Here is an 18,490-nt window from a genome sequence, read left to right as displayed (position 1 = left end):
GTATACTGTATAGACATGTTATTGTCTGCTCCTGTATACTGTATAGACATGTTATTTTCTGCTCCCTGTATACTGTATAGACATGTTATTTTCTGCTCCCTGTATACTGTATAGACATGTTATTTTCTGCTCCCTGTATACTGTATAGACATGTTATTTTCTGCTCCCTGTATACTGTATAGACATGTTATTGTCTGCTCCCTGTATACTGTATAGACATGTTATTGTCTACTCCCTGTATACTGTATAGACATGTTATTGTCTACTCCCAGTATACTGTATAGACATGTTATTGTCTGCTCCCTGTATACTGTATAGACATGTTATTTTCTGCTCCCTGTATACTGTATAGACATGTTATTTTCTGCTCCCTGTATACTGTATAGACATGTTATTGTCTGCTCCCTGTATACTGTATAGACATGTTATTGTCTACTCCCTGTATACTGTATAGACATGTTATTGTCTACTCCCAGTATACTGTATAGACATGTTATTGTCTGCTCCCTGTATACTGTATAGACATGTTATTGTCTGCTCCCTGTATACTGTATAGACATGTTATTGTCTACTCCCTGTATACTGTATAGACATGTTATTGTCTACTCCCAGTATACTGTATAGACATGTTATTTTCTGCTCCCTGTATACTGTATAGACATGTTCTTTTCTGCTCCCTGTATACTGTATAGACATGTTATTTTCTGCTCCCTGTATACTGTATAGACATGTTATTGTCTGCTCCCTGTATACTGTATAGACATGTTATTGTCTACTCCCTGTATACTGTATAGACATGTTATTGTCTACTCCCAGTATACTGTATAGACATGTTATTGTCTGCTCCTGTATACTGTATAGACATGTTATTGTCTGCTCCCTGTATACTGTATAGACATGTTATTGTCTGCTCCTGTATACTGTATAGACATGTTATTGTCTGCTCCCTGTATACTGTATAGACATGTTATTGTCTGCTCCTGTATACTGTATAGACATGTTATTGTCTGCTCCCTGTATACTGTATAGACATGTTATTTTTTTCTGCTCCCTGTATACTGTATAGACATGTTATTTTCTGCTCCCTGTATACTGTATAGACATGTTATTGTCTGCTCCTGTATACTGTATAGACATGTTATTGTCTGCTCCCTGTATACTGTATAGACATGTTATTGTCTACTCCCAGTATACTGTATAGACATGTTATTGTCTGCTCCCTGTATACTGTATAGACATGTTATTGTCTGCTCCCTGTATACTGTATAGACATGTTATTTTCTGCTCCCTGTATACTGTATAGACATGTTATTTTCTGCTCCCTGTATACTGTATAGACATGTTATTGTCTGCTCCCTGTATACTGTATAGACATGTTATTGTCTGCTCCCTGTATACTGTATAGACATGTTATTTTCTGCTCCCTGTATACTGTATAGACATGTTATTGTCTGCTCCCTGTATACTGTATAGACATGTTATTGTCTGCTCCCTGTATACTGTATAGACATGTTATTGTCTGCTCCCTGTATACTGTATAGACATGTTATTGTCTGCTCCCTGTATACTGTATAGACATGTTAATTTCTACTCATTATTTTCCATTATTATAATATCTTTAACTGTGCATTGTTGGAGAAGGACTCATAAGTAAGCATTTCACTGTTAGTCTACACCTGTTGTATACAAAGCATGTGACAAATAATATTTGATTTGAAATTTTAGGCCTACTCATGGTGTAGTAGACTATTCTGAATTATTTATTGTCTTTCTGATCAGGAAATAAATGAAGTGCTGCACGTAGGCTATCAGACAATCAAACCGAATATCGATGATGTAAATCAGGTGTTATCAAGTGTTATGTTGCTGTGGCAGTACTGTTGATATTTACACTAAGTAGCCTGCTACACACACTCGACCTGTGACTGCATTTCAAGCCATGCATGTTTGGATACCGGGCGTGCGCAATCTCCGTACAGGCAAGGGTGGGGGGGTGAACTTGTGGGCAGTGGGTTCAGAACAACAGCAACAAAAACAGTATACAAATGTTTTTATAATTATACCACCACCCAAAAGGGCACTTGGCCAGTGAGAGGTCAAAGGGGAAGCACAAACACAAACACCGCTGTTTGTGGACTTGCCTGCTTACAAGACAACACGTCACAGCACATTGTCACAAATATGACAAGAATATGTAAGGCAACTTCATGTCATACTTTTTCCGCAGCATTGTTGGTTAAGCCATGCCCTTGTCTCTGGTGTGTGCAGTTAGAGCTGTACCATGCGGTGATGTACCGTAACTACCAGCGGAAGAACGACATGGACGAGCCCCCTCCGTACGACTACGGCTCTGGGGAGGAGGAACTGAACAACGAGAAGAGGAAGAGTAAAGACCTGCAGTATGCTGCCATGGAGGAGAGATTCTACCGCTACGGCATCAAGCCAGAGTGGATGGTCATCCACAGGATCATCAACCACAGGTGCTCACTTCATACACACACTGTCCTCTCCCTATAGGGACTTTCTCTCACCCAGACTCACACTCACCACTTTATATACAATGGAGTAAAGACAGTCATATCTACAGCATCATAAAACATTGTTGCCCCAGGTTTGAAATGTGTACAAGTAATTGTCTTTGTATTCTGAGGTTCAATCCAAAAGCTCACAGAGTTTTGACTGTCATTGTTCCTTGCGGTCCCTGCAGTTATGATAAGGATGGAGATGTGCACTACATGATCAAGTGGAGAGACCTGCCCTATGACCAGTGCACCTGGGAGGTGGATGACTTTGATGTCCCTGAGTATCACCACAGCAAACACTCCTACTGGGACCACAGGTCAGCTCAGATCTCACACTTTGTTTTATCTCTCTGTCTCTCTCTCTGTCTCTCTCTTTCTTTCCCTCTGTGTCTCGCTCTCCCTCTCTCTCTCTGTCTCTCTCTTTCCCTCTGTGTCTGTCTCGATCTCTCTTTTTCCCTCTGTCTCTCTATCCCTCTCTCTGTGTCTCTGTCTCGCTCTCCCTCTCTGTGTCTCTCTCGCTCTCTCTAGTATACACACAAGCATATTTGTTTCACATGATTTCACATCCTGAGTTGACTATTTGTTAATATCTACTGTGATTTGACAGGGAGCAGATGATTGGTGATGACCAGCGCCCCTTAGTGGTGAGAAAGGGAAATAAGGGTAAAGAGGAGGAGAAGAGGAGGGAGAGAGAAATCCCCCCCGATGCCCCAATTATAGATGTGAGTGGGCATCATTACTAGGGACTAAAACATACAGTCCTATTAGCTTAACAATCAACTGATATACCTCTGGTTATTCTCTCTGTCACTAGCCTACCATCAAGTTTGAACATCAACCCTGGTACATCAATGCCACTGGGGGCACCCTGCATCCGTACCAGCTGGAGGGTCTGAACTGGTTACGGTTCTCCTGGGCACAGGGCACAGACACTATCCTGGCAGACGAGATGGGCCTGGGCAAGACTGTCCAGACCATCGTCTTCCTCTACTCACTCTACAAGGAGGTGGGTGAGGAGGACAGGCTCATACAGAACAGGGGTCTATTTGTTTGGTATTAATGTTCTATGACGTTATTAAAGTTTTATTTTTTACAACCAAATGTCTATTTTTGATGTAAATAACATTTTATAGAAGGTCCAGACACCTTTTTCTATAACATACCATTTTCATCAAAAATAGACATTTTGGTTGTATAAACGAAAACTTCTCCTTTGGGTAAATACAACACAATAGAATCAGTGCTGATTAAAGTAATACAATTTATGTTGCATATATTGTCAAATAGTATCTTTAGTCATGACTGAAACATGCCCCCCTTCAGGGTCACTCCAAAGGGCCATACCTGGTCAGTGCCCCCCTGTCCACCATCATCAACTGGGAGAGGGAGTTTGAGATGTGGGCCCCAGACTTCTACGTGGTCACTTACACTGGGGACAAAGATAGCCGAGCGGTCATCAGGGAGAACGAGTTCACTTTTGAGGACAGTACAGTCAAGACAGGCCGCAAGGTCTTCCGTATGAAGGTATCCCCATGAACTACAGTTACAATGTATTAAATCTCAGTGAACATCGACAAGCGTGTAATTTACATTGAAAGGAGAGTGGTTGTCATATCTAGAGTCTCTGTTTTGGTCTTGACAGAAAGACAGTGCCATCAAGTTCCATGTGTTGTTGACATCATATGAGCTGATTACCATTGATCAGACCATTCTGGGCTCCATTAACTGGGCCTGTCTAGTGGTGGACGAGGCCCACAGACTGAAGAACAACCAGTCAAAGGTAATCCACCTCAACTTAAACCAATGCGTTCAACAAATTGATGTAATTGGTCATTATTGTATTTGTCACTGGTAAATTGTCTAATAGTCCGTTTCTTATGATCGAAATTCTGCTTTCTTTACAATCTATTATCAATATATTATCCATCTCCTCCCTTTCAACTTCATCAACCTCGTATATAATTATTACTCAACTCTATTTGTGGCTTGGTTGAGCCTCTAATGTCTCTGTCACTGTACCTTAGTTTTTCAGAATCCTCAACGGTTATAAGATCTACTATAAGCTGCTACTGACTGGCACTCCTCTGCAGAACAACCTGGAGGAGCTGTTTCACCTGCTCAACTTCCTCACCCCAGAGAGATTTAAGTAAGAGCTGTACTGTACCCCCCACTGGGGCCCCTCCATTAGCCTGGCAGTCTGCCTATGGGGCCTGCTATCTGCTGCTGTAGCAGAGTGTAAAGAGCTACTGCTTAGGGAGATGCAATGGTGACCACAGGGTCCTCCTTACAGTACTGCCTGAAGCCAAGGCTTCCATTGCTCATTTTAACATTGACTGTACCGTCTTTAAAAGGTCTCTATAAACTGTTTTGCTGTGTCTGTGCTCTCTCTTTCTGCAGTAACCTGGAGGGCTTTCTGGAAGAGTTTGCAGACATCTCCAAGGAGGACCAGATCAAGAAGCTGCATGACCTGCTGGGCCCACACATGCTCAGGAGACTGAAGGCTGATGTCTTCAAGAACATGCCTTCCAAGACAGAGCTCATTGTACGAGTGGAGCTCAGCCCCATGCAGAAGTTAGTTAGTCCTCTTCTAGTACTTTTCTATTGGACCTCCCATTGTTGTATAAAACCTCTTCTGAGTTGTACCCCCAGGCTTAATCCCACCTCTCACCATTGACCTCTGACTAACAGGAAGTACTACAAGTTCATCCTGACGCGGAACTTTGAGGCGCTCAACTCCAAGAGCGGGGGCAACCAGGTGTCCCTTCTCAACATCATGATGGACCTGAAGAAGTGTTGCAACCACCCCTACCTGTTCCCAGTGGCAGCCATGGTGAGGGAGGGTGGAGAGATGGGGGTGGGGAGAGGGAGTGATGAGGAGGAGAGAGGGCAAAGGGAAGTTATGTATTGTAGAAGTTTATAGGTTGCCAACATGCAGGTATTTGTGTTTATCAGTAAGAGTTGACTGTCTGTGTGTGAGGTGCTGTGCTTTCTCATTGGGTTATTTGCTCTTTGTGTAAATGCAGGAGGCGCCAGTGTTACCCAATGGCTCTTATGATGGGAACCAGCTGGTCAAGTCCTCAGGCAAACTCACCCTGCTCCAGAAGATGCTGAGGAAACTCAAAGATGAAGGACACAGAGTTCTCATCTTCTCGCAGATGACTAAGATGCTGGATCTGCTTGAGGACTTTCTGGAATACGAGGGCTACAAATATGAACGCATCGATGGAGGCATCACAGGGGGGCTACGACAGGAGGCTATCGACCGCTTCAATGGTGAGTTACGCTGCTGTTCTGTCTTTGGCCAGCAGGGAGCAGCACAGACAGCACTTATACTCACACACTTGCGTACACACTCCATGACTGTGTGACTTAATTTCTACTGCAGCACCGGGCGCACAGCAGTTCTGCTTCCTGCTCTCCACCCGAGCTGGAGGCCTGGGCATCAACCTAGCCACGGCAGACACCGTCATCATCTACGACTCAGACTGGAACCCTCACAACGATATCCAGGTACTGTGAGACTTGGTACACACTAAGACAGGCTACATAATAAACTGTTGTCTGTATGCATTAGAACCCTCACAGAGTTGTGAATAGTCTCTTTCCATTTCTCTTCCTCCTTGACACCCTGTTCTGTTTCTGTATCTGTCTCTGTCTCTGCTCCTCTCTCACTCTCTCCCTCCCTCCCTCCATCCATCTCTCTGCTGCAGGCATTCAGCAGGGCCCACCGTATAGGTCAGAACAAGAAGGTGATGATCTATCGTTTTGTGACACGGGCCAGCGTGGAGGAGCGTATCACCCAGGTGGCCAAGAGGAAGATGATGTTGACCCACCTTGTGGTGAGGCCCGGCCTGGGCTCCAAAACCGGCTCCATGTCCAAACAGGAGCTGGACGACATCCTCAAGTTTGGCACTGAGGAGCTCTTCAAGGATGAGATGGAGGCGGCCGCTCGGGCCATGGGTTCCCACCAGAAACTGTGTAAGACTAATGATGTGCATACTGACTACAATGTGTCACAATAATAATTAATTTCTGTATGAAAAAGTCAAACCTGTTTTGCCAGGAACATATTGTAGTTTTTAACTGATTTGAACAAGATGTAAGTCTGTGTTCCTCTGACACAGTATATTGTGAATCGTGTGTTTACTCCAGGGGACATAAAGGATGGAGATGAGGGCAGTGTCATTCACTATGATGACAATGCCATCTCCAAGCTGCTGGACCGTAGCCAGAATGCCACGGAGGACACTGAGATCCAGAACATGAACGAATACCTCAGCTCCTTCAAGGTGGCCCAGTATGTGGTCAAAGACGAGGACGCGGAGGTAAGGACACACACACTCAGTGAGCATTGGAGGTGTCTATGTCTAGGAGTGTCTCTCTTATGTATTCTCACAGTGTGTGTATGTGTATTCAGTTGTCTCTCTTCATTGTATTCCCACTTTAATCAGTAGTAGCTAAGGTAACCACTTTGTTTACCCAGTAGTATCCTTGTTTCCTTGTTCAGTATTCTCACTGTGTGTGTGTTCCTGTGTGTGTCTGTGGGTGTGCTTGTGTTCAGGAGGAGCCCCAGCGGGAGATCATTAAGCAGGAGGAGAATGTGGATCCAGACTACTGGGAGAAGCTGCTGAGGCACCACTATGAGCAGCAGCAGGAGGACCTGGCCCGTAACCTGGGCAAAGGCAAACGCATCCGCAAGCAGGTCAACTACAACGACACGTCTCAGGAGGACCAAGGTTTGCCCCATACTGTACTGTACACTCTGGCCTGCATTTCTCTTCTGCTTTTACAGGAACTATATGATTATTCCCCCTCCTAGGGAAAAGTTTAGTGAACTAAGCATCCCTCTAGATATACCTCTGGTAACACGAGTGGCACACTATACTTCTTTTTGGTTATGTGTGTATAACTATAGCAGCTTGCTTGAAAATAGTGACACATTTAGAAGGTGTATTGCTTTATATTGCTTTAGCTTTACAGTATGTAAGTTGTGTTGAGGTGCTCTTTAACACGACCCCCCATAGTTCAACAATAGGTATTTGAGACTGAAGGGGAACTGTTTTAAAACCCATCTAAAGCAAAAGCACACTCAGAGACGAAGTGTTGATAAAGTGCACAGTCCACCAGTGTAGTGGCTGGGAGGACCGAGCAGACAGAGGCTCTGCTGCTAGTCAGTAGTAGTCAGTAGAGGATGCCTGCCCCCTAGTGGAGTAGTGTGCATGCCCACTGTAGTGGTCTGCAGTGCCAGCCCCCCTAGTGGGCCCCTGCAGAAGTGAATGCACTGTGCTGTTTCTCTCTGATCTGATCTGTGGCTCAGAGTGGCAGGATGATCTTTCAGACAATCATTCCGAGTACTCCGTGGGGTCCGAGGACGAGGACGAAGATTTCGAGGAGAGGCCGGAAGGTGGGTGTCAATGAGACCTGCGTAATCACTACGTTATAGATAACTCGCTCAGTGCCAGCTCTGCTCTGTGTAGATGGGCCTGGAACCTATCATTGGTAAGATGTTACTGAGGCACCTGTCTGATGGTGGGGGTGTTTCTCTGTAGGTGGGCGCAGGCACTCTCGCAGACAGCTGAAGAGTGACAGGGACAAACCTCTGCCACCCCTGCTGGCACGCGTAGGGGGCAACATCGAGGTAAGGAAGGAAGCACTCTGGTTTTTTTAGTAGACAACGTGTGTGCGTGTTGATTTGACTAGTGGGTATAATGCCCTGTGCCAGGTGCTGGGGTTCAACACCCGTCAGCGGAAGGCCTTCCTCAATGCTATCATGCGCTGGGGCATGCCTCCTCAGGACGCCTTCAACTCTCACTGGCTGGTCAGAGACCTGAGAGGGAAGAGTGAGAAAGAGTTCAGGTATTTTAAGCTCATCTTGTATTCAGGAGTATTTTAACTGGGATTCAATGGCATCTCAACAGTCTCTACTGTTCACCATTACGTCCCATTCAAATGCATACCCGTCTGTGTATGATGTCTCCCTGTCTCTCTAGGGCCTATGTGTCCCTGTTCATGAGACATCTTTGTGAGCCGGGGGCAGACGGAGCGGAGACCTTTGCAGACGGTGTCCCACGAGAGGGGCTGTCCCGCCAACATGTCCTCACCAGGATCGGAGTTATGTCTCTGGTCAGGAAAAAGGTACGCATCAACCAATCATTAAAATTAACCAACCAATCACATAAATTAAACCCAGCAGAAAACAACTAGTTCCCCTCCTAACTGGGATGAGCAATGTTTAGATTTAGTAAGGCTGGTTCCCTGCTTTAGCATTTGGTTTTAGATAGCATGCCTTCAATACAACGTCTAGAATGGTGGAGAAACACAGTGTCCTCTCATAGATTGTTAACTCACTGTTGTGTCTGTATCCAGGTCCAGGAGTTTGAGCATGTCAATGGAAAGTACAGCACTCCAGACCTGATCCCACTTGGACTAGAGTTGAAGAAACTGACTGAGAGTCTGTCCTCTGACCCCAACACCCCTGTCCCTGCCAGCCCTGCAGCCACACCCCAGCCTCCTGGCACTCCTGTCCCACCAGGTCAGAGTCACATTTGTTTTTTAGTTTTTTGCCGGGTTAGTCTCATTGAGATAAAAAATTTAAAAACTATTTTCCAAGAGAGACCTGGCCAAAATAGCAGCACACAGTTTCAGACATAATTACAACATAAAACACAAAGCACCACAGTTTAAAAACATACATTTACACATTGAGCAGGCAAGAAATATTTGGGAAGGTGTGGTGCATCTAAGGGTCAAAACATTCAGCCCCTCACTTTATTGTCCACCAGAGATTTGAGCCTAACTTTGAACTCATTCAAGAAGACCAGCTCCTGCATTTTCATGTCCATTTGTAGCTTCTTCCAGTGTGTAGTGTGTTTGTTTGTGTGTGTGTTTCACTTATGTTAGTTCATTAGATTTATTAAACAGGAAATGAGAGACAATGTTGGTGATTGATTTGCTGTTTTTACAGAGAAGATGGACTCAACCTCAGGGCCTACTGAAGACAAGGAGACCACAGAATTAGAGTACAAGAAGCTACCAGAACTGGAGGTCAGAGTTCACTCCTCTTCTTCTGAAATGTTCCTTAATTGCCCTGTCTCTTATCCCTCTATCTTTTACTGTCTTCATACTGTTCTTTTCCCCTACATCTAATTTAATCGTTCTTATAATTCAAAACATATGCCACCTTCTAACTATCACCTTTTAATGTAAACTGACTCTCTGTCTCTCTCTCTCTCGCTCTCTCTCTCTCCCCCATCTGTCTCTTCCTCTCCGTCTGTGATGGTTGTCTCTCCAGACTAATCTAAGTACAGAGTCATCTTCCCAGGTAGGGAAGACAGACAAGGCTGCTGACAGGGATGAGATAGTGAAGTGCAGCACAGAGGACAAACCAGTCTCCTCAGAGGAGAGTAGTGAAAGGACAGACACACCCTCCACACTTCCAGAGCCATTCACCAATCCTAAAGAGCCTCCATCCAAACAGACAGAGCTGTCGTCCAATCAAAGCTCACCAAAAGGTGAGTGGTGCATTACATGGTTATTATGATCCAATGAGATGTAAATGGTTAATGTATTGGCTTTGGTTTGTCCCACCTCCTAAAAGTCAGTTGTGACATTTCTCTGTTTTGATTTGGCCATGTGTCTGTCTATGACCCCCTAGCGGAGCCTTGTAGAGAGACAGAGAAGTCTTTAGAGAAAGGAGACAGTGATCCTGCCCCAGCCAAAACTGAGGAAAAGGAACTGAAGCCAGGTAAATGCAGAACAAGAAAAACCTGAAAACCTTCTCACTCTTTGAGTGGCAAGAGTGAAAGACACATTACTGTATATTAGTGAGGTAACACTTTTTCCTGAGGGTGGAACTCAAAATGGAATCTTGTCAATCCATTTACTTAGTTTTTTCAGACGAGCCCAAGAGCGAGGACATGCCAGTGCCCGAGGGCAGGCTTAATGGTGAGAAAGAAGCACAGGAGGAGACGGAGGACATCAGGAGGGAGGTGGAGAAGAACGGCTTCAAAATGAGGTTCATGTTCAACATCGCCGACGGAGGCTTCACAGGTGAGGGATGAGCAGGAGATACAGGTAGTATAAAAATTTAATATATGCCATTTAGCAGACTCTTGTATCCAAAGCACTTATTCGTGCATGTATTTTTTGTATGGGTGGCCCCAGCAGGAATCAAACCTACAATCCTGGTGTTACAAGCACCATGCTCTACCAATTGAGCCATACAGGACAGCTAAGGTATAGGAAGGAACACTACATGTTTGGCAGGTCTAATGTTTGTTAATCTCTGTCAGAGCTACACACCCTGTGGCAAAACGAGGAGCGGGCCGCTGTGTCCTCTGGGAAGATGTATGACATCTGGCACCGTCGCCACGACTACTGGTTGCTGGCTGGCATCGTAACGTATCCTTCCTCTGCATCTTACAGAGCTGGTCAGAATGCACAGTGCACAGTAATTCACTTGTCTGGTCTCAGAGGAGCTGATGTCTTAAAGCTATTTGTGATGTAAAGTTATTTTATAATGTTTGTTTTCACTGATGGGGGAACCTCAGACATGGCTATGCCCGCTGGCAGGACATTCAGAACGACCCACGTTATGCCATCCTCAATGAGCCCTTCAAGACTGAGATGCACAAGGGGAACTACCTGGAGATGAAGAACAAGTTCCTGGCTCGCCGCTTTAAGGTGAGACGCTTCTTGCTGTCATAACACATTCGTGAACATCCTGAATCTGAATAGTGGGCAAAACATCATTCAATATCTCTCTCTCTCTCTTTCTCTCTCTCTGTCATTCTGTCTCTCTGTCTCTGTCTCTGTGTGTGCATGCTGGGAGCATTTTGTAGTTGAGAGGCCGTGTGGAGGGCTCTGTCCATACATATTTTCTTGATTCTTTCCTTGGTCTTTTCTTTCATTTTTTTTCCTATGGTGGAGGATTAAAGCACTATTAGTTTAGTGGTATCCACTGTTTGTTTTTTAAAGTTAGGGAGGAAGAGAACAGCGTTTTAGGGGGCCATGGAATCGCAGGCCTCAGTGGCTGGGCCTAGTCATGCTATAGATGGTGGTGTAGATGAGGCTGGGCCTAGTCATGCTATAGATGGTGGTGTAGATGAGACTGGGCCTAGTCATGCTATAGATGGTGGTGTGGATGAGGCTGGGCCTAGTCATGCTATAGATATTGGTGTAGATGAGGCTGGGCCTAGTCATGCTATAGATATTGGTGTAGATGAGGCTGGGCCTAGTCATGCTGTAGATATTGGTGTAGATGAGGCTGGGCCTAGTCATGCTATAGATGGTGGTGTGGATGAGGCTGGGCCTAGTCATGCTATAGATGGTGGTGTAGATGAGGCTGGGCCTAGTCATGCTATAGATGGTGGTGTAGATGAGGCTGGGCCTAGTCATGCTATATATATTGGTGTAGATGAGGCTGGGCCGAGTCATGCTATAGATATTGGTGTAGATGAGGCTGGGCCTAGTCATGCTGTAGATATTGGTGTAGATGAGGCTGGGCCTAGTCATGCTATAGATGGTGGTGTAGATGAGACTGGGCCTAGTCATGCTATAGATGGTGGTGTGGATGAGGCTGGGCCTAGTCATGCTATAGATATTGGTGTAGATGAGACTGGGCCTAGTCATGCTATAGATGGTGGTATAGTTGAGGCTGTGCCTAGTCATGCTATAGATATTGGTGTAGATGAGGCTGGGCCTAGTCATGCTATAGATATTGGTGTAGATGAGGCTGGGCCTTGTCATGCTATAGATACTGGTGTAGATGAGGCTGGGCTTAGTCATGCTATAGATGGTGGTGTGGATGAGGCTGGGCCTAGTCATGCTATAGATATGGGTGTAGATGAGGCTGGGCCTAGTCATGCTATAGATGGTGGTGTGGATGAGGCTGGGCCTAGTCATGCTATAGATATTGGTGTAGATGAGGCTGGGCCTAGTCATGCTATAGATATTGGTGTAGATGAGGCTGGGCCTAGTCATGCTGTAGATATTGGTGTAGATGAGGCTGGGCCTAGTCATGCTATAGATAGTGGTGTAGATGAGACTGGGCCTAGTCATGCTATAGATGGTGGTGTGGATGAGGCTGGGCCTAGTCATGCTATAGATATTGGTGTAGATGAGACTGGGCCTAGTCATGCTATAGATGGTGGTGTGGATGAGGCTGGGTCTAGTCATGACATGGATGGTGGTGTAGATGAGGCTGGGTCTAGTCAGGTTATGCTAGTGGATGAGGAGAGTATAGTGGGGAAGGGGAAGCGACTGGAGGGGTGTGTGGAGGACGGTGTCAAGCGGAAAAGGAAAAAGGGGGGAGAAGACAGGAGGTGGGAGGGGAGGCTGGTGTGGTCAAAGGCGCAAAGGAACCTTTGCGCCTTTGGAAGGGGGCAGCTAGAGAGAAAGGGCAGGTGGTCAGGATGGGAGATAGAGATGAGGATGGTGAGTCTGAGGAGGAGGACGATGAGGATGCTTTTTTTCAGACTCCTCAATGGGTCCAGAGCTGAGAGGCAAAGGGTCAAAGTACACGGTGAGGGAACTGTCAAGGTTCCTGAATGAGACTAAAGGGAAAAAGGTTCATCTTGAAGCTTTTTTTTTGCTGTCTGGGAAGGTTTGTAAGATCAGTACAACACGCTATGAAAAATGAGGGGCATTGTGTCCTCTCACCCGGAAACGTTAAGGTTGAGGAAGTAGGTCACAACCGTGCGTAAGGGTCTACCTTCAGACACTGTTTAGATTCATAATTTTTTTCTGGCACTGGAGCTATTTGAGCTTTGCTATTGGTCTTATTCTTTGCTGGTTTTTCTCCCACTTCTTATGGAGACTCTTTGGGTAGGCTTGCTTAATATAAATGGTGCCAGAGATGCGGGAAAGGAGTCTGTTGGGGTGAATATGAAATACAAAAAAAAGTACAGGTGTTGTTTCTGCAGGAGATGCATAGTGATGTGGTGAATGAAGTCGATTGGGGCTCTGGTGGAAAGGGGCAAGTGTGCTGAGCCATGGAACAAATGTTAGTGCAGGGGTGGCAGTCGTTGCACCGTGCCTGGCCGTAAAAATATGCTCCTCAAAGGACGTGTGTAGGAGTAGACTACTTGTAGTAAAATCTAAAAAATGTGTCCTTATAAATGTGTATGCGCCAAACACAGGGAGAGAGAGAGGGGGCGTCTGTTTGAGTGTCTTAGACAGGAACTCTCACAGGTAGTGCCTGAGGAGACGCTGGTGGTTGGCGGGGACTGGAACTGTACGATGGATTATACAAAAGACTGAAATGGGGAGGAGCCTCATTCAGGCTCAGTGGGGGTGTTAATGGACATCATTAATCAGTTTGACATAGTGGATGTTTGGAGAACTAGATATCCCAACACAAGATAGTATACATGGGTGAATGTCTTTGGGACTAGGCTGAGTGCAGCCCGACTCGATCGGTTTTACATGTCTAGGAATCAGAGTAATAGGCTGCTGGGCGCTACCATTCTCCCGGTAGGTTTTTCAGATCATCACATAACCATGTCTCGGCTGTCTGTTTCACCAGGGCATCGGCAGGGATCCTATTAGAAGTTTAATGTAAAGTTCTTACACTTTTTGCTCAGGCTTCTAGACTTTTTGAGAAAGATGGGGGCATCGAAGAGAGGAGTATAAGTCTCTGAGTCAATGGTGGGATATTGGAAAAGTCCAAATTCGGCTTTTCTGTCAACAGTATAAAGCTCTCTCATCCTCAGAGGCTAGGGGGAACTTGAGCATAGGATCAGTGAAGTGGAGGTAGAGCTGGCGGGGCAAGGCAATGTAGGCTTTCAGGCTAATTTAGCTGAATTACGTAGGGACTTGGGCAGTTTATATAGGGACCTTAGTATAAAACCGTGGAGTTGTTTATGGCAGAACTGTGTGATCCTATGTGTGCTGAGGTTTTGTTTGCAGAAATCCCTAAGCGCTCTCTGGCACATAGGTATGAAATGGACATTCCCATGAACTGGCAGAGGCCATAACCCAAATGTCCCCCGGCCGTGCACTGGGGGTCGATGGACTCCCAGTACAGTTTTATAAAAAATTCAGGGGAATAATTGGACTGGACTTATTTTGCGTGTTGCATGAGTGCATCGAAGTAGGAGAGTTGCCAATAAGCTGCTGTCGGGCTGTTCTGACTCTATCCCAAAAAAGGGGACTTGTGTGAACTTGGGCGGCAGTCTAGTGGTTAGAGCGTTGGGCCAGTAACCGAAGGGTTGCTAGATCGAATCCCAGAGCTGACAAGGTAAGAATCTGTTGTTCTACCCCTGAACAAGGCAGTTAACCCACTGTTCCTAGGCCGCCATTGTAAATAAGAATTTGTTCTTAACTGACTTGCCTAGTTAAATGAAATTTGCAAAATATATTTTTTTAAAGAACTGGAGGCCTTGTTAGATTTTAACACTCTGAGCCTGGTGGCGTTTGGGGGGGGGGAATAAAGCCTTTAATAAAATTAAATGAGGATGTATTATTAAAGAAAGACAATGTCAAAAGTCTCTCTCTCTTTTAGCTGTTGGAGCAGGCTCTGGTGATAGAGGAGCAGTTAAGAAGGGCAGCATACCTGAATATGACCCAGGACCCCAACCACCCGGCTATGGCCCTGAATACCCGCTTTGCTGAGGTGGAGTGTCTGGCTGAGTCCCACCAGCACCTGTCCAAGGAGTCTCTGGCCGGGAACAAGCCAGCCAACGCTGTGCTGCACAAAGGTCTGTCATCTCCCAGTGTGTACACAGCAGCAGGACTAAAACACTGTCTACAAACTCAAGATCTGGGTGAATAAAAATTAAGTATTGCATCAACTGTAGATAAGATTGGATACATTAGTGCATTCTTGTCATTGACGGTGTCTGTGTGTTCCAGTACTGAACCAGCTGGAGGAGCTGCTGAGTGATATGAAGGCAGATGTGACGCGGCTTCCCAACATGTTGTCCCGGATCCCCCCGGTGTCTGCCCGTCTGCAGATGTCTGAGAGGAGCATCCTCAGCCGCCTCACCAGCCGCGGCAACGAACCTCCGCCCCAACAGGTACTGTACAGGCATGTGCTCGGTTATGGTGATAGGTGGGTTAGGATTGGTACAATTAGGTTTAGTTTGGTTGGAGCAAGGTTAGGCTCAGGGTACTGTAGGTTTGGCTTGGTTTAGTTGGGGTGCTTTGGTTTGGTAAGTCATTTTGGTTGATATCGTCATTGACAAGATGTGTAAATTGTGTTCTGTACTCTACCTCCAGCCGTTCGGCCAGAGCTCATTTGCCTGTTCCCAGATGTACAGCACTGGTTTTGGGGGCAGCTTCCGGGGGCCTGCGGGAGGAGCCATGGTCAACTACAGCCAGATGCCCCTGGGACCCTACGTCAGTGGTAAGAGGCCTGTCTCTGCACGACTGTAGGTCTAACTGTAAGATGAGATGTTCCTTATCTGAACAGCCGAGGACAGAAACAGCAAGATAACTGAAAAAGATGGAGCACTGTAAGATGAAATGCTGCTCTGTGTCCCTTTCTAATAATATGTTAGGGAATGAAAAGCTTAAAATGTTTTATGTGGGTCATTTATTTTTCTGAGCACCCTTTCTTTGGTATCCCTGTTTGATATCCCTTCACCCCCTCCCCCAAATTATTCCCCCCCGGGGCCCCCTCTTCTAGTGTCCAACGGCCCCCACCCCCGTCCAGCCACCTGGACATGAAGTCCTGCGACCCGCTGAGGGACGTCACCACCCCTGATCTCAAGTCAGGCAAGCCCAGTGATGTCATCTGTATTGAAGATTAGATCAGCTATCCCAAAATTGATCTGGAGTCAGCCAAGCCCAGGGATGTCAACTATTATATAAATGATTACAGAATCTTCGCCCCCCCCCCTCCTCATCCTCCCCTCCTGTAAGAAGCTCTCTGTCTATGGATCAGAGGATAAACCTAGGAATAATACACAGATGTATTTATCTATCGTATGAATTGCACTTCTATCTTTCGAGGATTCTTCAACATACTTCATGCAGTAGCTATTTGCTTTTATGACTTAGGTTGGTGAGTCAAGCAGAGGAACTGTCTATTAGGATGTGAGAGTCAAACGACCTCAGACGCCCGGCTTCTGCTAACTGACACGTGGAAGGGAAGTGATCTTATAGAATGACTGGAACCGCCCTGTCTGAAGGGGAAAGTATTGGCTACAGGAAGAGCTGCAAAAAATGAAAGTACACATGGTGGATGAGCCGGTGGAGGTGCCAATGCTCCGGAGCTGCTGTAATGAGAATCATCTGTGTCTATTCATTGACTTTAGGCCTGGCTCTGCTCCTTCATTCTGGGTCTTTTCCTTCTGCGTTCATCTTTTGCCTATTCTTTGTGCATTGGGACCGACCTCTGCTGGAGCAGTGTGCTTTAGCTACGTACACATAGAAGGAAAATAGAACTATGAAGGCATAAGGCTCCCACCCTAGAATTATAGAGATCATAAGTGGGTGCTGATACGGCAGCCAATTCTCTCATTATGTTTACTACGTGTTTGTTTTTATAGTTTTATGGCAGAGCCTTGAGTTGGAACTTGTAAGAATAAGCGTGACTTTAAGGAAGTACAGCTATACTATGCCTCAACCCCTAAAGACTGCCATCTCCCGCCTCTGGAGAAAGGGATCCTAGTTACAGAGCTGCATTAGCTATTAATATACTAAGGGGTTCTCCCTTGTAATGTACATAGTTCAAGAGACTGCTGTTTATTTTGCCTTGCATTGTCATTGTGAATTTGACGCATACATGCATAAAACTGTAACAGGCTGGATTAGTGCAAAAAGTGAAGATCACATAGAAGTTACTAGCCTATTTCTGCAAATGTACATGTATTTCTTTAATATTTGAATGTGATTATTGGCCAACCTCCGGGGCCATGACTAGTGTGTGTTATAAACAGAATTTCCTCCTGTCTGTCATATGGTTGGGATGTCAAGCTAACTGTGTACTGGACATGGTGCTGGATGGGAGGAATTCTGTTGCCTTTAACACATACAAGTTATTGTGTTATAGTTCCCCAAAGCGCCTCCTTCCCTCCCTCTTCCATTGTGAGAAATTAAAAACTAAAAAGTGCTTATGACACTACGTCACCTTTTGGCCTAGGTTTCATGCTTTCCATGAAATGTGCGTTATTGTGTGTGCTTCTTTTTAAGGTAAAGTGTTATTTCAGAATGTACTGCTTTAGTGCCACTTAAAGAGGTCTGCTCACTCCATGGCCCTGATGGCTAATGTCCCAGATTGTATGCTTGATAATCTTATAAATGAGTGGAATTATTTCCATTGAGAACTGAGGGAAGTGGTTGAATAAGATAGCTAATTCAATCATCAATAGATTATAATCTTCATAGAGTTTTTGATAGCCATCAAGGACCAAGGTTGGATAGCCATACAGTAAAAGTATCAAAAGCTGTTTTTGTTTTCTTGTTTTTTGATGTTTTGTTTTATACGGGTTCCTTGGAAGGGAACTGTTTATTGCATTACGTGTTGTGAGGACTAAACCGTATCAGAGCGACAGCATGGATTCACTTGACAATACTTTTTATTCCATCTGTCTGCTAATGTGATTGTCCAAAGTGAAACTACCTTTTTATATGTTCAATGAGACTTAATTTGTTGAGATTTTTCATGAATGTGTGTGTTACATTTACTCATTGAAAACCTTAAAGGCCCCAGTGCAGTCAAAAACGTGAATAACCTGTGTTTTATATATATTTCCACACTATGAGGTTGGAATAATACTGTGAAAATTATGATAATGCCCTTTTAGTGTAAGAGCTGTTTGAAAAGACTGCCTGAAATTTCAACCTATTTTCATGGGACAGAGTTTTGGCTTGCCTGGTGACAACACCAGGCGGTAAATTAGTTAACAGACCAATTAGAAAGAGAGCTCCAAACCTCTCAATAACAGCTAGTTTTCAGTTTACCCTCCCCACTCAAGATCACTCCCAGACAGTCCTGGCAAAATTCTTGCTTGAGATATTGCTCT

General features: G+C 45.2%; 1 protein-coding gene across 8 annotated transcripts in view; it reads left to right on the top strand.

The window, feature by feature from the left end:
- LOC112218425 (chromodomain-helicase-DNA-binding protein 5) overlaps positions 1-18,195 on the top strand; it is a 50,682-nt gene extending 32,487 nt beyond the window's left edge. For 3 of the 8 annotated variants that reach the window (XM_024379238.2, XM_024379205.2, XM_024379245.2), the window contains 29 exons: positions 2,269-2,480; positions 2,708-2,839; positions 3,130-3,244; positions 3,337-3,528; positions 3,846-4,046; positions 4,165-4,302; positions 4,547-4,668; positions 4,920-5,093; positions 5,211-5,352; positions 5,546-5,795; positions 5,908-6,032; positions 6,233-6,500; positions 6,675-6,847; positions 7,084-7,258; positions 7,840-7,926; positions 8,072-8,160; positions 8,245-8,378; positions 8,513-8,657; positions 8,889-9,054; positions 9,487-9,566; positions 9,814-10,033; positions 10,177-10,266; positions 10,410-10,571; positions 10,814-10,922; positions 11,072-11,204; positions 15,025-15,286; positions 15,375-15,538; positions 15,741-15,867; positions 16,150-18,195. In XM_024379238.2, coding sequence (XP_024235006.2) covers positions 2,269-2,480; positions 2,708-2,839; positions 3,130-3,244; positions 3,337-3,528; positions 3,846-4,046; positions 4,165-4,302; positions 4,547-4,668; positions 4,920-5,093; positions 5,211-5,352; positions 5,546-5,795; positions 5,908-6,032; positions 6,233-6,500; positions 6,675-6,847; positions 7,084-7,258; positions 7,840-7,926; positions 8,072-8,160; positions 8,245-8,378; positions 8,513-8,657; positions 8,889-9,054; positions 9,487-9,566; positions 9,814-10,033; positions 10,177-10,266; positions 10,410-10,571; positions 10,814-10,922; positions 11,072-11,204; positions 15,025-15,286; positions 15,375-15,538; positions 15,741-15,867; positions 16,150-16,190 — 4,428 coding nt within the window. In that variant the 3' untranslated portion in view covers positions 16,191-18,195. Of the gene's footprint in view, positions 1-2,268; positions 2,481-2,707; positions 2,840-3,129; positions 3,245-3,336; positions 3,529-3,845; positions 4,047-4,164; positions 4,303-4,546; positions 4,669-4,919; positions 5,094-5,210; positions 5,353-5,545; positions 5,796-5,907; positions 6,033-6,232; positions 6,501-6,674; positions 6,848-7,083; positions 7,259-7,839; positions 7,927-8,071; positions 8,161-8,244; positions 8,379-8,512; positions 8,658-8,888; positions 9,055-9,486; positions 9,567-9,813; positions 10,034-10,176; positions 10,267-10,409; positions 10,572-10,813; positions 10,923-11,071; positions 11,205-15,024; positions 15,287-15,374; positions 15,539-15,740; positions 15,875-16,149 lie in introns of all 8 variants that reach the window. The other 5 variants (XM_024379214.2, XM_042296067.1, XM_024379229.2 and 2 more) reach the window with 5 other exon arrangements.
- The last annotated feature ends 295 nt before the right edge of the window (positions 18,196-18,490 follow it).

Source organism: Oncorhynchus tshawytscha, linkage group LG02, assembly GCF_018296145.1.
Source record: "Oncorhynchus tshawytscha isolate Ot180627B linkage group LG02, Otsh_v2.0, whole genome shotgun sequence".
In the NCBI taxonomy this organism is placed as follows: Eukaryota; Metazoa; Chordata; class Actinopteri; order Salmoniformes; family Salmonidae; genus Oncorhynchus; species Oncorhynchus tshawytscha.
This window is presented reverse-complemented; position numbering and strand designations above follow the sequence as displayed.